At 34.8% G+C, this 14110-nt stretch overlaps 1 protein-coding gene across 1 annotated transcript in view; it reads left to right on the forward strand.

Moving 5' to 3' along the window:
- Window positions 1-14110, forward strand: part of SLC27A6 (solute carrier family 27 member 6) — a 94474-nt gene that overhangs the window by 6221 nt on the left and 74143 nt on the right. The window contains 4 exon segments of the mRNA XM_023529609.1: window positions 8574-8615; window positions 8618-8773; window positions 13029-13187; window positions 13823-13947. Of these exon segments, the coding sequence (XP_023385377.1) occupies window positions 8574-8615; window positions 8618-8773; window positions 13029-13187; window positions 13823-13947 (482 nt within the window).

A 14110-nucleotide genomic window follows, 5' to 3' on the forward strand; every position in this document is an offset into this window, starting at 1 on the left:
TGTTACAAAATAATTTTACAAGTCTATAATTTTACAATTCTATGACTGGCATTTTAATACCCCCTCTCTCACTACAATTACTTACTCTGTTGTAGGTTAGTAAATATCAAGACAGTTTCAGAAAACTTTTATGAAATCTCTGCTTCTAACTATTTTGGGAAGGGGCAGTTTTACTGCCATTGATAGTTCATTGAGTGCAAGAACACACACACACACACACACAGAGAACTCAGTTCTAAACTTTACAGAGCTGACGAAATTGTTTGATGAGTAGGAAAGTTATCTTGACCTAATTGCTAAATACCTACTTGCCTCTAATAGTAACACTATCAAGGTTGATTACATTTGCAAAACAAATACGTTTAATTTGAAGTGCATGGATTCCTGTCTTCATGTTTGCTCTAATTCTGCACCGCCTGCATGCTAGAAATTGCCTACTAAGGTTGGGCTCCCACTTCCCAGCCAGTGGGCGAGTTCTCGGCAGACCTGAATCCTCTTTCTCTCTCTTCACCTGTCCCCATCTGTGCATCATTTCTTTCTTTCAGTAAATTCTAATCTTCTTTCCCCACATACACAATATGAGTATCCAAGTCAGGCTTTGGATACACATGTTGACACTGAACTAAGAAGGAAAGTCTGGTTGAGTGCCTAATTAACAAGGAACCTAGAAAGATGGGTTGCATTACAAATTGAAGTATGAAAAATGATACTTATTCTCTGAACTGTAGCAATAGTAGGATAAAGAGTCACACAGAATTTTGATAACATGGTGAAACAACGTGTACTACTTGTTTAGGGGCAAATGATAATGTGAATACAGTATGAAAATATGTCACAGTTCATCTCTGGATATACTCTGACATTTAATTCCATTTCCCATATTATTGCTCATACTGATTTGGTTTGCAGTTTCTGACGCAAATCTAAAACTCAAATTGTGTTAAAAATTGATAAAGCCATAAATTCCCTTTAGAAAGGAAAACTAATGGGGCCACAGTATCCCTGAAAAGATTTCTGTGGCCGTGAGGTTGAGGTCGACATGAGAACCATCCCATAACCAGTCCCCTGAGGGCCTCCTAACATGCACAGGGTCAGTTACCTCTCAAAATTGAGTATTCAAACTTAGCTGTTGACTGAGTTGTTTATTAATTAGGACCAATTAATTTTGCAGTTTTACTTGTGCCTGCTTTTCCATTGCTTGCCAATAACTAATATCATTGTTTCCTTGTTTTTGTTTTTAACAATAAGTCATTTTTATATGTAAAAGCTACTTTGAGATGCTGGAGTTGTAAGCCCAAACTATTTAGTCTATTTGCTGGGTAAGTATGTAGCTGGAGAAATCGACTTGAAATCTTACTAACTTCTTTTTAACATACCTCCACAATATATAAATTACATGTTTTTCAAATATAGGACAATTCTATTTTGATTAATTATTAGATTTTTTTATAAAACGTAGCTTACATCACAGTCATTTTTCTGTATTTGAAGCTCTTACCCCAAAACTATATTCTTGGCATCTCGATTCTAATCAATGAACAATATATACATATAGTTTTTAGAATTTTAAATTTTAGAAGTCTTAGATAATAATTGGATGTTTTTGATGGATGTGTACTGTTAAATTATTTTATCTCCAGGGGGTGTATATGGAGTTGGAAAGATCAGTCAAGTGGTTTAGGCAGAGATAAGCCTGACAGACCTGGATTTCATTTATGGTCTGCCATTTCTTAACTGTGATCGAACATTTGATCGGCTGCCCTAGGCTCACTTTACTTAGTTGTAAAATGATGATAATGCCATCTACTTCACAGTGTAATTCTGAAAATTAAACAACATAGCTTTCGTAAAGTGGCTAGCTGAGTGCCTGCTATGTACTAATTAGATCCTTGATGATTTGAATAGTTGCTATTATTATTATTGAGGCATCTGAGGCTTTTAATAAGGGATCTCATTTAAATTTTGCTGCTACAACCTAGTTTGGTGTTAGGCATAAGAAAGGCTAGTAAGGAGTTTGTTTGGAATAGGACCTTGAACACTTTACTTTGGCACGTTTCAACAAACCTTTTTTTTTTTTTTTTCTAGAAGTTATATAAGAACCAGTTTCCAAAAGGTTTTATAGTCAGTCCAGATAGTGTCCACGGTGATAAGTTAAGTTTCAGTCATGGCAGGTGTCTGAAAATTCCATCTCCTGGAAGAAGCCAAAGGAAAATTATCAGCTAAGCCTACCCAGGCAAATGTTATTTTTGCTGTTACTGTCATTAACAAACATATCAACAGTTGCCGTTTACTTAAGGCTAATGGTGTAAAAGGCACCCTCAGTGATCCTGAGAGGCAGATACAGAGCCATATTTTGGAGACTGAGAGAGAAAGAAAGTCACTAGGGTGTCGAGAGTGACATGACTTAGTAGATTCTAGCGCAAAGACTCAAAACCTGGTGTAAGCCTGTGCTGTACTATATAGTCCAGCACAGTTCTGGGGGCTGTCAATCCCCTTATGATATAACTGAAAAAATTTTCATTCCAGTTATATAAATATAGTAAAGTAAAAGTTGCCAATATTAAGACATCAGGCTTTTTATATGCAGATAACTAGAAAAATTAAAATATTTATAAAATTAATATTCCTTACTCTCATAGTCTGAACACTCAAAAATACTTGCAAAGAAGTTTTATATCTGTGTAGTTTGGTTTAGAAGGTATGTCACGTGGCATCCCAAATTTCCCTGGAAAATGTTAGCACTTAATGAAAATGAGTCTTAGATTAAACCTACTTCCCCCTCCCTCGCCATATTTCAGCTCTGATATTGCTAATAGTGCCTGCTGCCAAGATTATCATCTACTTACATATTCTTTTCTCTTTACTTAGAACAAACAGAAAATGTAGTGATGCTTATATACCATTTTAGAAAGTATATGTAATTATATCCTTTGACATATTGAGCCATAATGATGATGATAATAATAATAATAATAATACCTTCCATTTTTAAAGTACTTTATAAAAATCAAAGTGTTTTTATACATATTACTTTATGTGATCCTCAACATAGCCTTGTTTAAAAGATGAGGATAGCGTGGTTAAAGTGGACAAGTAATCTCCTCCAGCTCAAACATCTAGGAGAGGTAGTGTGGGGATGTAGTGCACACTTTCTGATGCTAAATCATAAAAACTTGTTGGATACACTTTTGTCTTTGTCCACCTTCCTGCTCTTTTTTATTCCCTCATCTCCATCTTTTCCCTTTCTCTCCCCTTTCCTTACTCTGCTCCTTTTCTTTCTCTCTCTATCACCTTCCATCTCTCCATCTACTTTCTTTCAGAGCTTTTTACACTAAGCTGTCCTATCTCAGGAGTGCTATGGCTATGCACAGAAACCCAATGGAATGGTAAAGTTTTATTAGCCAATTCACAAACAGCTTTTTATGTGGCTTTGAGGAGTAGGCCAAGAACGTAGATGTAAGCTCTTTGAGCTGAGGAAGTTTGTTTCGTTCACTGATAAATTCTCAGAATTTAATGCAAAGAAGATGTTCAATAACTATCGATTACCGGGACGAATGAATGAATAAATGACCTAATAAAAAACGTATGTATGGGCATTATTAAATAAAGTAATTGTATTTACTTACAAAGTGTTGCTAATAAATTTTCCCTCTGCTGTGCACTTGGTAACTGATTTTGAGAGTAGCTATATCAATGGAATTTCTTTATTGTGTTATTTATATCAATGACACCCTAGAATCATGACACCGCAGAGATAGAGTGTTTTAGACACACTAAACATCCACAAAATTTCAGATTTATTTGTATGCACATATTTTGCTCTCTTTTGTCAATATAACACATATCAAATCATTATAATTATAAATATATAACTTAAAAAAATATGTTCATATTACCCTGAACTCTTTTACTTTAGATTCAGTAGCATTTTGTGCCTCGACATGTTTAGAAAGGTTTTTAATGTCTGTTAACAAGAAGTAAAAGTTCTTCGTTAGGTCTTTACAATAATAAATGCAGCCTTGCCCAGTTTTCATGAACTTTCATTCAGTCTATGCAGGGCAAACGTTCCATCCAGTTGACAAACATACCATTGTAATTCTCCTAATGACTTTCAACCATAAAAGCATCTGCTTTTTAAAGACTAAGAGAAAGAGTCAGAGGGAAAATAAAGACCCTTTAAGTTTTGTAGAAAGTAATGTGTATTCAGGCAGATAAGATACATGGTTAATTTGAACTTTTATTTTATCCATGTACTATAATATCCTGGCATATATCTATTTTAATTTTCAGAGAATTTCTATATTTTTACTTACATTAGTAGAATGAATAGTTGTTTTGCCTTTTTTTTATTTTAGACTCAGTTAGATCAAAGATTACCTCCATTCTAAAAGAATAAACTGATTTTGATAAGAAGTTTAAGTGGCTTCATGGTTCATTATCTGGAAAAGACAGTGTCCTAAGCACTGATGATGCCTGGCATATCCTTTACTCATCATGGAGACGCTGAGGTCTTATTTACAATATCTGCTGAACATGTGTTTCCTGTGAGAGAATGATGCTTAATACTGGCAGGAGCAAAAATGATTTAAAGGGAGGTTGCCTCCTCAGACAAGTGGCATAGCTGAATGAGAGAAATACACATCTTGGAGTCAAGTGAACATGGGCTTGAGTCCTAACTCTGCCATTAACTGACCGCTAACACAAAGCAGATGATGATCAATGAATATTATTGGGTCCTGTGTGACTTAAATGTAAAGGACACAACAGAATGCTTGGACCATATCTTATGTTCAGTAAATGCTTACCATAATTATTTTTTATTGCATGGTAGCAGAGACATATATGCAAGTAAGAAGTCAGTCTTGCCCGAGTCTCTTGGTTTGAGATTTGCAGAGGGCTATGTAGAGGGAGATCCAGGCATATGGCATGTGACCAGAGGAAACTGGTTTTAAGCAGCTGTCCTGTCCTCCCCCAGTAACAGTATAGTCATTTATACCTTCTAACCCTCAGAGGCTAGGGCTGGAATGTTGTTAGACACAAGTTAGAAGCTGGATGGTCAGCTCTTCTCTAGCCAAAAAGAAGATTGTTCCATTTATAACCAAGAAGGCATGTGGCAAATAGCCCTGATGGGGTCTGAATCTTGCAAAAACACCACCTTGGAATTGCCTTTTTTTAAATATATAGTTTACTTACTGAAAAATAATAAACCAGATACATCATGCTATTGTGGTCTCATTTGAGTAATAATTATGCATTGGTAATAGGAGCTATGTTGGAAATAATGTCAAATGAAGAGTTCTACTTTTTACTTTCTTGCACAATTTTGCCTGTCCTTAAAAAGATATGGGAACAGCTGAGAGTGAAAACACATAAACTCACTTACAAACTTATGTGCATATATTCAGGGCAGTTAGAAAAATTGTTTCAAGGAAGAATACATAATCACAATTGAAAGACTAGTGCTCCTATGCACTTCTTAGGATTATAATGATTATTAATAAACTAATATTTATAAAACAGCTGATACATTTTTCATGATGAAATGAGTTTCTGGCCTCATATGAAGTATTGGTATCTACATTATGACATGAATTGCTTTAGGACATTGCTTACTTATGTGTCAGTTTTCTTAAAAATTATAACCTGCCCATGCAGTCTATGAAAAATCCATAGAGCTGTAGGATGGTAGTTATAAGCATGTGGTGAGATTTATAATTCCACTTTGGATTCTGTGTGAATATGGCTTTGTAGTACAGAAAACTCAAGTTGACCATTTATAGTTGAGTATCATATTTGTTTTATTAACATAAAAGTTTAAAGTTTAAATGTTTGCCAATGTATTAAGAGCTATAAGCAATACCGTTGAAAATATTAGCTTGTTTTATATAGAATAAGATAATTTAAAGAGTTTTTAATGCACTATGAATTATATAATTCACACTAATGGCATATTAGAGGGATATATTAAATTTTTAGTCACTAATTTTACAGTCTCAGAAATTTGAAGATATAATGATAGTGTAGAAACAAGAAAATTCATACAAAAAGTGCTAAAGGATTGTAAGGAGAGAGAATAATTTACCTGTTTTTGTGCTTGCAACCTCACCTTACTCAGTGCCTTGCATATGCAAGAAACAATATGTATTTTTTGGAAGAATTTATTGCTTTCAAGAGAGATCGAGCCTTCTCCTATAACGTAGACTCTATTAAAGGTTATAGAATATTCAACTGTCTCATTTTCTTGTGGTAGTTTACTGTCAAGACCTATGTCTACAGTGGATCCCATAGGCAGAGTTCGATTCTATAACCAGATATCTATACAGCCCCTATAGTGTGTGTGCCAGGTGCAGTCAGCCAAAGGATGGAATAGGACACACATCATTCTTTTGAGGCACTGACAATTTTATAGATTTCAATGGCGGTACATGTCGCTAAATCTTCACGAAACACTGCCAAGTTTCCTTGAAGTATTTAAGCAAGTACTAGTTTGTGTCGCGACTTAATATATCAAAATGACTCTAAAACTTTTCACCTTATTAAGAAAAATTGACAGTGATAAGTAAATAATGATTCTTTATGCTCTACATGACTTTTCACTTTTTAAATTTAAATTTTCACTATCCTCACCCACATTTTCTACCACTATTGAATAAATACTTTTGTTAGATGAAATTCTACTTGAAAATTCTAAATGTCTCGGCTAAATCAATTTAATTTTAATGTATGAAGGAAATTAAATTGTATCTCCTCTGACTCGTAGTAATGTGCTCATTTTTTTTTTCTTGTAAAAGTCAACACTCTTTGTAAACACTCACTGTTTCTTTAGACTCTACAATCCCAACAAAGATTTTGGGCCACAATTAATCACAGTTAACTTTCTTTGCACTTGTTTTGCCAATTTAGACATACATATCACTAAGAACATATAAAAGATTATGCCGTTGAATTACAATTCCAGGTGAGAGATTTGAAATTAAAGTAATGAAAACATCAGTTCAGAGACTTGTACTTAGACATGCCAAGTTCCAGATAGTCTTTAAAACAAAATCAAGTACTAAAAGATAAAAGGAAGTAGAAAGTCTAGATCATTTGCTTGTCTTGCATTTTCATTTATTTATGACCTGTCCTCCCCCCAGCATTCCTTGTGATTTTTCACTTCTCCTTTTTACCAAAGCAACCTGTATACAGCAGCTTGCTGCATATGCTCAGTAGAACTAGATATTTTCTCTGGACTCTTACTGTTTGCTTTATTTGGATTTGTTATAGAAATAAAAATTAATTTAAAGAATGTCAAGTCCCTATCTGCCTACCACCCATGACATATCAATTCCTTATCATTTTCTGTTTCCTTCGTTTTCTTGCAAGTTTTAATTGTAAACTGCCTAGTCCCACTTGATGTATTTTCTTGCTGCCTCTTTGTGATCAATCTGGATTATACATTTTGAGGAAGTAAATCATGAGTTTTTCTCAAGTGCATTGTTTTATAGTAGAACTAAACAGTGACTGACATATAGCTTTTTGAAATAACCAGATACTGATTCACGTTTCTAGGAAAATGTTTAATGCAGCACCCTGGATTCAGCTTCAAAGCAGACTATATCTTGTGGTTATTTGTAAAGTTTTGTTAAAAACTTAGAAAAAAAAAATCATTGTTTAGGTGGAAAGGTCCATAGTTTTATGTACTTGAGCATTCTGACCAGGATATATTTTATATTTAATAAGGTTATCTTTTAATTATTGATTTCTTTTCTAAGGTAATGTATAAAGTTTAAAGTGAGACTTGGATTAGAACAAAAACATTTTACTGTCCACCAACTTGTGATCTTGCTGTATTAATTTCCTAGAGCTGCTATAATGAAGTATCACAAATTAGGTAACTTAAAACAACAGAAATTTATTCCCTCACAGTTCTGAGGGCTAGAAATCCAAACTAAAATGTCTGTCGGGCCATGCTCATCTCAAGGATCTAAGGAAGAATCTTTCCTTGACTCCTTGTAGCTTCCGGTGGTTACTAGCAATCTTTGGCATTGCTTGTGTTAACTTTAAAAGGCCAGTGGCATCTCTAGATCTCCTCACTTTACTTTGGCTCTGAACTGGTCTCTAAGACATAATGATCTTATGATTCCAGAGTGGTTAGGGGATTCTCCCAAATGTATTGCATTATAGTAGAACTAAACAGTGACAGTGACAGACAGATGACTTTTTGGAATAATGAGCTACTGAGCTGTATTTCAAGGACAATGTTTAGTGCAGTATCCTGAATTTAGATTTAAAGCAGAGTATAAAAATAGTTGTATTTAAAAATTGGGAAAAAACTTAGTCGGGATAATGGAATTTCCAAAATTCAATATGAATTGGCCTATTTGCATTGGTTAAATCAAGTGATAACCAGATTTCCTTTCAGCTGGTCCTGTTGAAACAGAATCATGAAATGGCTTTGATGTTACCTATCCAACATGAAAAACAGCATTGTATTTACATTTTATTCCCATTCCAACACACAAAAGAAAACACACAGCAAATGGTTTGAGATTTATGTTTTGTTTATCTATTCCTAATCTTTTGGTTTTTAGATTTGCTTAAAACTATAGAAGAAATTCTTCCCAGCCTCCCAGCCTCCTCAGTGTTTGGGGGGTGAAAGATTCTCTTCCACAAGGTGTAATTTCACGCAAAGAAAAACTGAACACAGCATCTGACAAGCGAGTGCCACGCAGCCACCATGTCACCTCAAGCCTCAATTCTTATCTTTATATTTTTACCTCTGGAACACCAGGTATGATCCATTTCTTCTTCAAACTTAAAAAGAAAGCAACAGCGTTAGGCAACATTCTACCATGAGTAGTGACATGAACTTTAACTTGGTAAGTCATCATGTTCACTTGCCTGTTGATTCAAGTTTAGTAGTACTAAGAGCATTGGAATATCTGAAGACTTTGACCTGGCCTAGTGACTCAGAGTATGAAATTTGGCCAGTTTTTTGGCAAGATCTTTGCTAGCTTCTCTGTTCCTTAGATTCCTGATATATAAAATGAAGAGATTAGTTTAAATAGTTTCTAATTATCCTGCTGAATTAAAAAATCCATTAGCCTACTTTAAAACAGTTTTCTATATTCTTGTGTAAAATATTAAATCCTAAATGCAATCCAATTATAGCTGCAATTTAAGCAACTATAGCTGTCTCTTCTGATTTTCCTTAGGGTGACTGGAACATGTGACAAGCAGGAAGTCTTGAAGGCACTGCAGGATTAGGATAAAATACAGAATAGACTCGAGTTAGCTGAACTTTCTCTTTGTTAGGTAAACAATAACAACATGCACTCACACACACAAATAATGAAAAAGAATTCAAAAGAAATGCTAAACTTAAATGATTCTTAGGAAAAACAGACCAATATTTATGGTAGGATAAATAAGCTTTTTTGTAATTCAAAGATGAATTACATATTAAATTAGACATATTTAAAGTATCTGTTATAAATTTCTTGTGCACAGGTAATAGTATAAGCAAAACTACTATTGCATTCGTAAAATTTTCTTCTTTTCTTTTCCCCTTCCTTCCCTCCTTTTTTTTTTCTATTTTGAGGCTAACAATGACCTCTTTCCTAAAAGTACTAACATGTATCAAGTTGTATAAATTCAGTCTGACTTCTGACTTCGAAAGAGACAATGAAATTTTAGAAATGATAAGCTTCGAAAACTTCCAGTAGAAGGTACTTAACCCATTTGTCTTTATAGCTGTTTTCTTGTGAAAAATAGAAAGTGACTCTGGTCTTCAAAACAATCTTCGCCACTCCCTCCTTCTCTCCAGTTCCCTCCCGATCCCAAAGAGAACAGGCCGGGGCAGATTATTATGAGTTTTTGTTCTTTGAGATTAAAACCAGAGTGTTCTATACGCACAACAGACACATATTTGTGTTAAAGTTATGCAGTAAGGGAGATAAAAATTCTAATAATTTTAGAACTCTTAGAGAAAAGCACCCTGCTTATCGCCCTATTTCTCCTTCCCCAAACCAACTACATTTAGTAATTTTAGATCTCTCTTTTTATAATCACCTCCATATATCTAAATAGAATTAGTATCTCACTGATACTTAACAGATACATACTATAAACAACCTACTGATCTTCCACAATGGAACATGAGGATTTTGTCTTCTTTCACCACCACTCCCTCCCTCCACTTCTTTCTTTCTCTCTCCCGCAGACGCTTTCTCTCCCCCGTATCACACTAATATTGTTCCATCATAAATTTGACTCTGTTGGTATCAGTATCATAACTTAGGAAACAGTATTTCTAACTGAGCTCCGTAATATAACAAAAGTATATTTATCTTTTCACATAAAAGTCTCTTCAACCTGGAATTAATCATTGTTTTAGTTTGCTTACTTGTTTAGTTTTCTACACATACAACTGGTTTATACTCATCCCTTTGTCCAAAAACTTATCTTGGATGTTGAAAAGATAATCTGTATTTTGTCAGGTCCATGTTTTTGGCCACCTCTTTCCAAGAGCCTTCCTCCCTCTATTTCAGTCTTGACCAGTTGTTGTCTCATGGCCTTGGGTTCCTTCTTCACCATCTTTCCGGGAATTCCCTTCACTCTTCTTTTTTCTGATCCCCTAATTCCTAGATCATAAGTTTGTTTCCTTGGTTTACTTTTCATTTTGTCATCACCTTGCTTTCAGTAGCTGTTTGATAGTGTAGTTAGGGAGTAAGTTTAAGACCTCACATATCTGAAAATGTCCTTTTTCTACCCTTACACCTATTTGTATAGAATTCTAAGTTAAAAATGATTTTTGTGCAGGGGTTTGAAGACATTGCTCTGTTATCTTCTGATTTTCAGTATTCGTATTGAGAAATCTTTTTCTTTCTGATTTCTTATCCTTTATATGCAAACTAGTATTGTTTTTCTTTCTTTGGGGGGGCGTTTAGAATCTTTTATGAGTTTTCAGTAGTCTATAACATCATGCTGACTTTTACTAGGGCTGGCCTTAGTCATCCATTTTGCTGGGAAATTTGTAGGGCTTTTTAGCCCAGAAACTCATGTCTTACAATTCTAGATATTTGGAAAAAAATTTTTTAGTTTACATTCTCTTTTCTTTTTTATTTCTGTTCTTTCTCCTCATTCCCTCCTTCTATTACTTTAGCTTATTTGTTTATTCTTTTATCTTTGGAAATATAACTTTTTGAAGATTGGCTCTCCTCAACTGAGTTATTAATTTTCTAATCTTTTCTATCCCATTTTCCTTTCCTTATCTTTCGATCTACTTTCTGAGAGATGTATCTTGTAACTCTTGTGTTCTCCTCTCTACCTTGTCTTTATTTTCTTCAACATACTTTTGGGTTTGTTTGTTTGTTTGTTCATTTGTGGTTTTTTTGGTTTGTATTGACACCAGAACACACACACACACAAAACAAACAAACCAAAACCTGACTAGAAACTCTGTGTGCCTGCGTAGGACTTGTGGATTGGTTGGTTTCATTGTCCAAAACACTTTGTTGGGGGATTCATGACTATCAGTGTCTTTCAGTTTTTACTTGTGGACCATTCAGATTCCTCAGACAAGAATCTTAAAGGGTAAAATTACTCAACTGTTAAAAGGGAGCTGGAGGAGTATGCAGACTTTCTCTTATTCCCCCTATTTGTACAATCTCTCTCCTTCCCGGTGTTTCCAGTCATCTTTTCCAAAGGATAAATCTCAGGCCTTCTACCAGTTTAGGGGAAGCAATCTGGGGCTGTAATTTTGTTTTACTTTATTTTTTTGCATTTAAAACACATATGAAAAAGCATTTCTTGACATTCTTCCAAAAAAAGTGGTTTGCAAATGATCTTACTATACAGGGAAAGTTTTATAAATGCATTCTTTCAGCTTAAAGTCCTAAACAACATGAGGTCTTGTCAGGAGCAGAGCAGAGCAACATACAGAATTAGGCATACAGACAATGTCATGCTTTATGTATATAAAGTTATCAAAGAGTGTAACAAAATCACATTCATCGTCAATAAGGATTTAATTGACTTTTTTAATAAAAAGCATTTCTCTCTTTCTCTCTCTCTCTCTCTCTAATATAAACTGATGTTTACAACTCAAAACCCAAAGCTGAATTAAATGATTATAATGGTGATATTATAGTTTATATTAGTTTACATTAGTATGAATTTATATTAGTATGCCACCTAATAGAAAAATCATTTGACTCTCACACACGGAAAAATCTTATGTAGATAATGAAGAAAGCATTGGTACGTGTTAGGAAGTAATGTAGAGAAGTGAGGCTTTGAGGTTAAATGATGGTGGTAGAGTGTGCTCATAGGCCCTTTTGGCAGGTTATAAGGGAGCACCTTGGGTGATATTGAACATTTCCTAGCCACTCTTACTACTGCCAAGTCTTTTTGCCCAAGTATTATATTCCAGGACCCCAGAGGGTCTCTGAGTAAGAAAATGATTGAGGTCAGTTTTCTTACTATTCATGTCTCTTTGACCTAGGAGATTATGTGATACCCTGACGAACAATGGGTGAGAATTATATAGATTCCCTTTTCTATGACCTTGATGTAATGCTTTTTAAACAAACCTTCTTAAAACTCCCTGTTTATAGTTCCATATTTATATTTTACTCTATGAAGTACCTGGTAATCAAATTTCTGTACCTTTCTGGGGTTCTGTGGAGGCAAATCAGTTTCTTTCAAAGCTTTACTTCAGGTTTCAGCTCCTCAGGTCTGCTGTGTCAGTCACATCATCCATCTGCTTTTCCCAATGCTGTTGCTGTCATCTCCATTTCCATTCTTTTTGCCTTGAGGGTCTGCATATGTGTTCAATCTGCCAAATTCTAGTTCTGCTACTGCTTATTGGCCTTGATTAGGTAGCCTCAAGAATGTCTGGGAAAGGTTATTTAAGCCTGTAAGTAGTGGGTAACTGTTTGCTGCACTGTGCCTGGGAGCCAGTTACTACCAACATAAACTTGATTTCTATTACATATGAATTTCTTTTCTTTTCTTTTCCTTTCTTTTCTTTTCTTTTCTTTCAGGTCTACCAAAAGCAGCTGTGATTAGTCAGATCAAGGTTTTAAAGGCTTCTGTTGTTCTGAGGGATTTTGGTTGTACTACTGATGACATCATTTATATAACCCTTCCTTTGTATCATAGTTCAGGATCTCTTCTGGGAATTGGTGGATGTATTGAGTTAGGTAAGTTTTCATTTCTGTATAAGTTTTCAAAATGCCGAATAATTAGAACTTTTTTTTTAAGTGTAAAACTCTACCAGTGGAATTTAGAGTGATTGTGTGCATGTTACATAATTATAATATGATGTTTATTAAAAGGATACAATTTCATGACATACTCAGTGTATTCCTGAAGTGGAAAATGCATTGCCCTGGGAATTTGACCATGTGGTTGGAGCTGGCTGTTGACTGGTCTGCTTTCTCCACATGTTCACTCATCCTTTCATTGTCTACCCCTGCCTCCTTACATGGTGGTAGGAGCCTTCCAAGAAGGTAAATGTGGAAGCTGCATAACTCTTAAGATTTATCCTTGAAAGTCACATAGATCATTTCACCTGCATTTTGTTGATCAAGACAAGCCACAAGCCAATCCAAATTCAAAATCTGAGGGGCTGGGAGATAGATCCTATCTCTTGATGGGAGGAATGGCAAATTTACAAAGCAAAGATAAGTGCATAATAAAAATTGCTGAGGCTATCCTTACAAACAATGTACCCCAGACACCCGATTAGTCGGTAGGTAGAACTTGGGACACAGTAGATTCCATTCGCAAACATGCTAAATGTTTCCCTAGTGCCTCATTTTGCCTTTTCTCAGAGGAGCTACTTGTGTGTTAAAGAAGAAATGCTCAGCAAGCCAATTTTGGAATGACCGCAAAAAGCATAACATGACTGTGTTTCAGTATATTGGAGAACTTAGTCGCTTACTCTGCAAACAACCTAAGGTAAGAGTAATCATTCTCACAGAGAAAAAGTAATTTCAGAAAGAAAAAGTATTGAGAGAAAAAGTAATTTTTGTTTGTTTATACTCCATCGTTTTCTAAAACATAGTTTGGCTGACTTAAAAGATGTATGCAATACCCTAAGATAAAATGAAAATAAAACAAG

This window comes from Pteropus vampyrus, unplaced genomic scaffold (genome assembly GCF_000151845.1).
Source record: "Pteropus vampyrus isolate Shadow unplaced genomic scaffold, Pvam_2.0 Scaffold39, whole genome shotgun sequence".
NCBI classification, from domain to species: Eukaryota; Metazoa; Chordata; class Mammalia; order Chiroptera; family Pteropodidae; genus Pteropus; species Pteropus vampyrus.